At 31.9% G+C, this 4,298-nt stretch overlaps 1 protein-coding gene across 1 annotated transcript; it reads left to right on the forward strand.

The window, feature by feature from the left end:
* The first annotated feature begins 568 nt into the window (after positions 1–568).
* Positions 569–2,253, forward strand: LOC133781632 (anthocyanidin 3-O-glucosyltransferase 2-like). Its single transcript, XM_062220683.1, has one exon. The coding sequence runs from the start codon at positions 695–697 to the stop codon at positions 2,189–2,191; it is 1,497 nt and encodes a 498-aa protein (XP_062076667.1). The 5' UTR covers positions 569–694; the 3' UTR covers positions 2,192–2,253.
* The last annotated feature ends 2,045 nt before the right edge of the window (positions 2,254–4,298 follow it).

Consider the following 4,298-nt stretch of genomic DNA (forward strand, 5'->3'; position numbering starts at 1 on the left):
ACACAAAAAAACAGGCATGTGTGCAACAAACAGTTTAGACCCTGTTTCGGTACCATAATTTATTCAGAATTTCTTGAAAATTTGTAAGATATTCTAGATAGCTATAATGTACACCATCATATAAATTTTTTTGGGATTATAACTATTCAGGTGCCAAAATATAAAAATAATGCACTAATGTTGCAAAATATAATTGATTAGTGATATCTCATAATAATTATTAAATTTAAATATACAGGACACCACTAATAACCCTTAACAATTCTCTATTAATTAGCTAGTAAAGTGTCATATTATTAATATATAATTGATAAAAAATTCTTTTAGCGGATTTTACAATAAGATAGAAAATTATAAATCCCTATTTTCCTTATTTTATAAGTAAATAAATCATACTGTCAAAAGTTAAAATGTAAAATTAAAATCTACGTCTTAAACTATAATATAGTAATAAACTAATAATCACACAAAAATTTACATATTGTTTTACAAAATTAATTTTTAATATAAAAGTAATAAGACATATTTTTATACACATATATACATTAAATAAATCATACTGTATTTTTTTTTTGTCTACGAAGATGGACCATTGTCTTTTCAATTTTAGAAATATTACAGATCGAAGTTTCATACATCTTCTTCTCCTCTAGATTTTCACAGCTTCACAAAATTAGAACTCTCTCCTAAAGCAATGAACAAACTAGAGGAACTGATTTTTATCCCCTTACCGGGGATGGGCAACCTTGTACCAATGGTGGAGACGGCCAAGACCCTGGTCGACCGAGACCAACGTCTCTTCATTACAGTTCTCATCATGAATCTTCCCTCTGTGGCGGAGCTCGCTGCATACATTGACGACCTCGTCGCCACCTCAGCCACATCGGAAGAACGAATCAAATTCATCGATCTTTCGAAGCTCGACGGCTACGACCCCTCGGCCGAGAGCAACCCCGGCATGTTGAAGAGCTTGTTCATCGAGAATCAAAAGCCTCACGTGAAAAACGTCGTAGCTGAGCTCATTAGATCGAAAGCAGGCGACCCCAACTCGTCAAGACTCGCTGGATTCGTCGTCGACATGTTCTGCACCGTAATGATGGACGTGGCGGCCGAGTTTCGGGTTCCGGCGTACGTGTACTACGCTTCTGGCGCTGCGTTTCTCGGCCTCATGTTCCATTTCCAAGCTCTTTACGATGATGATGGCGTAGACCCAACTGAGTTCGAGGACGATCCCGTTGCTGAGTTCGCGGTGCCGAGTTTCGTTGAGCCGGTTCCAGCCACGTCGTTGCCGAAAGAGCTGGTGTTGAAGGGCCGGCCTCCGTTGCTATTTTATCACACCAGAAAGACGAGGGAGGCTAAGGGTATACTTGTAAATTCGTTTACGGAGCTTGAAACTCACGCGCTTCGTTCTCTTTCCGCCGGTTATAAAGCTCCACCGGTGTACCCCGTAGGACCCATAATAAGGTTTTCATCAGTTCGTGGGACCGGCGGCTTTGCTGACATCAGCAAGTGGCTCGACGATCAACCTCTTTCGTCGGTAGTGTTCTTGTGTTTCGGGAGCAAGGGAAGCTTCCGTGAGACTCAGCTGAAAGAGATCGCCTGTGCGCTGGAGCATAGTGGGGTTAGATTCTTGTGGTCCCTACGTCGCTATCCACCGCGAGATAAGAAGAAAAATACAGTGACGTATGCATCTCCACAAGAATATTCCAATCCAAGGGACGTTTTGTCTTCGGAGTTTTTTGATCGTACGGCTGAAAGAGGAAAGGTCATAGGATGGGCCCCACAAGCGGAGGTGTTGGCTCACCCAGCAATCGGAGGGTTCGTGTCGCATTGTGGTTGGAATTCTACGTTAGAAAGTATATGGTTCGGGGTACCCATGGTCATGTGGCCACTCCATGCGGAGCAACATTTGAATGCGTTCGAGTTGGTGAAGGAGCTTAGATTAGCGGTTGAGATTAAGTTGGACTACAAGAGTTATTTTTATGGTGAAGTGAGTGATGATGATGATGATGGTGTTGTGAGATGGGAAGAGATTGAGAGTGGGATAAGAAGGTTGATGGAGCATGATAGTGAAATAAGGAAGAGGGTAAAAGAGTTAAGTGAAAAGAGCAAAAGGACAGTTTTGAAGGGTGGGTCGAGTTACTCTTCTATGGACCTTTTTATCAATGATGTGATTGGTAATTGTACATGATTTGTTCCTTCACAGTCTAAGTTTTTAATTACTAATAAATGTAGTACAATGTTTACCTACCATTCTTTATGTCTAATAAGTTTTCAATTACTAATAACTGTAGTTGGATTAATCAAAATTATTACAATGAACCGTACATGACCCAACGTTTATGTCTATGAAATAAAAATATATTTACCTACCATACTTTCTAAGAGTGGAGGAGGTTTGCAAGGTTAAAAGTGTAGGAAAAATATAAAGTAATTAGAATACAATACGATAAATATAATATTTATATATATTAAATTAAATATACATAAATATTATAATTATAAATAAAATAATATAAATATCAATTATAATTAATCTAACAATAATTATAATGAACAATAATAATAATAAAATAAAAATTGAGGCTTCTGTACCATGCACTTTGTTTAATTACTTTGCAGAACTAAATATATCGAATATAAATCTTTTACCTAAAAATATAATATTAATATAATTAATATATTTATAATACCTTAAAATAAAGAATTTTGATGTAGAAAATACTAAACCAAAATGCTTTCTTATACAAGCCAAGAAGGAGAACAAAATTCGCTAATTAACAATGTGAGACTAATTCTCGCTATGTTTTTCAATTCAAAAAATTCTAACAAAAACGATATGATTCGTTTTTGTTATAGAGTGTTGTTATTAGGCACCTTAAGGTAACCAACACCACATGAGATGATAATTTGTGGTTTGTTAGCGATTTCTCATAATACTTATTAAATTTAAATGTGTGAGACCCGATATATAGATTACACTAATAGTGATATGTTACCTCTTGTAGGGTTGGACATCTGCCCTTTAAAAATAAATAATTAAAAAAATAAAATATGATATTTTTGAGATATTTTATAATGATAATTATTTAAAAATAATAAATAATTAAACAAATTAAAATATGATATTTTTAAAATATTTTACAATGATAATTATTTTAAAATAATAAATAATTAAATAAATTAAAATATGATATTTTTGAGATATTTTGTAATGCTAAATATTTAAAAATAATAAAATCATACGTTTTATAACTTAAATAAAATTTAATTAAACTTAAACTCACTTATTAAAATAATATCATATTAAACATATAATATAATTTACTGTGAATTAGCAACAGATTGTTTTTTTTTTAAAAAAAACAACAAAAAATTTAAATTTAAAATCCACGTAAAATATTTAATATTACCAAAATTTACATGACATTAATATAAATTTAATAAAAATAATTCATAAATTCTATAAATAAAACTAAGCAAACGTGCATATTGCACATTGCTTGTATTTAGTGTATATATATATATGGTTTATATTTTTTTGGACTCTGTGTTTTGTCCCATTACCTGTTTGGACCCTGTATTTTGATAAATTACTTTTCGGACCTTATGTTTTGTAAAATAGTTAAAAACTCAATTTTGATGAAGAAAAAATTGAATATAACAATACAGTTTTTAAGCAGAATGATTTTATTTTTATTCTGAATTATTAGTTTGGTAAATTATTTATGATTTTAGTTGAGAAAATATTGACCAAAATCGGATTTAGGGTTTTATTTTAATCATTTTACAAAATATAAGGTCCAAAAAATAATTTATTAAAATATATAGTCTAAACAGTTAATTGAACAAAATACAATACCAAACAAAAAAACTTTTCATATTTTTAACGGCAAAAGAAGAAAAATGTTTAGAAATCACTTTAAAGTTTTGTCACGATAGATGATAAGGTTACTAAAATGCCTTAAATTGCGTAGCACATATTTTAATATTTTATTTCTTAATAAATATCAATATCAGCCTAATGTCGGCCAAGCTTTATTCACATAATTTTTCTTGTTGCGTGGAATATGTAAGTGAAAGTTTTACTTTCTTACTATGGCTTTGTTGAAGGCCTTTCATTAATTTGTACCAAACAGAAAATTCCTTCAATAATCTTGTTTGGACCTTTTCCAAAGGAGATTTTGTGGATTAGAATCTACAACAAATCACACCAAAAGCTTAAAAAGCTAGTAAACAGAGGTTCTATCTTTATTAATTAATAAAATGCATAATATTTTCTTCCATCAAGTGAACTT

This window comes from Humulus lupulus, chromosome 6 (genome assembly GCF_963169125.1).
Source record: "Humulus lupulus chromosome 6, drHumLupu1.1, whole genome shotgun sequence".
NCBI lineage: Eukaryota > Viridiplantae > Streptophyta > Magnoliopsida > Rosales > Cannabaceae > Humulus > Humulus lupulus.

What these genes read in the sequence shown, in the direction of transcription:
- LOC133781632 (XM_062220683.1), top strand. Translation starts at nt 695, where the DNA reads ATGAACAAACTAGAGGAACTGATTTTTATCCCCTTACCGGGGATGGGC.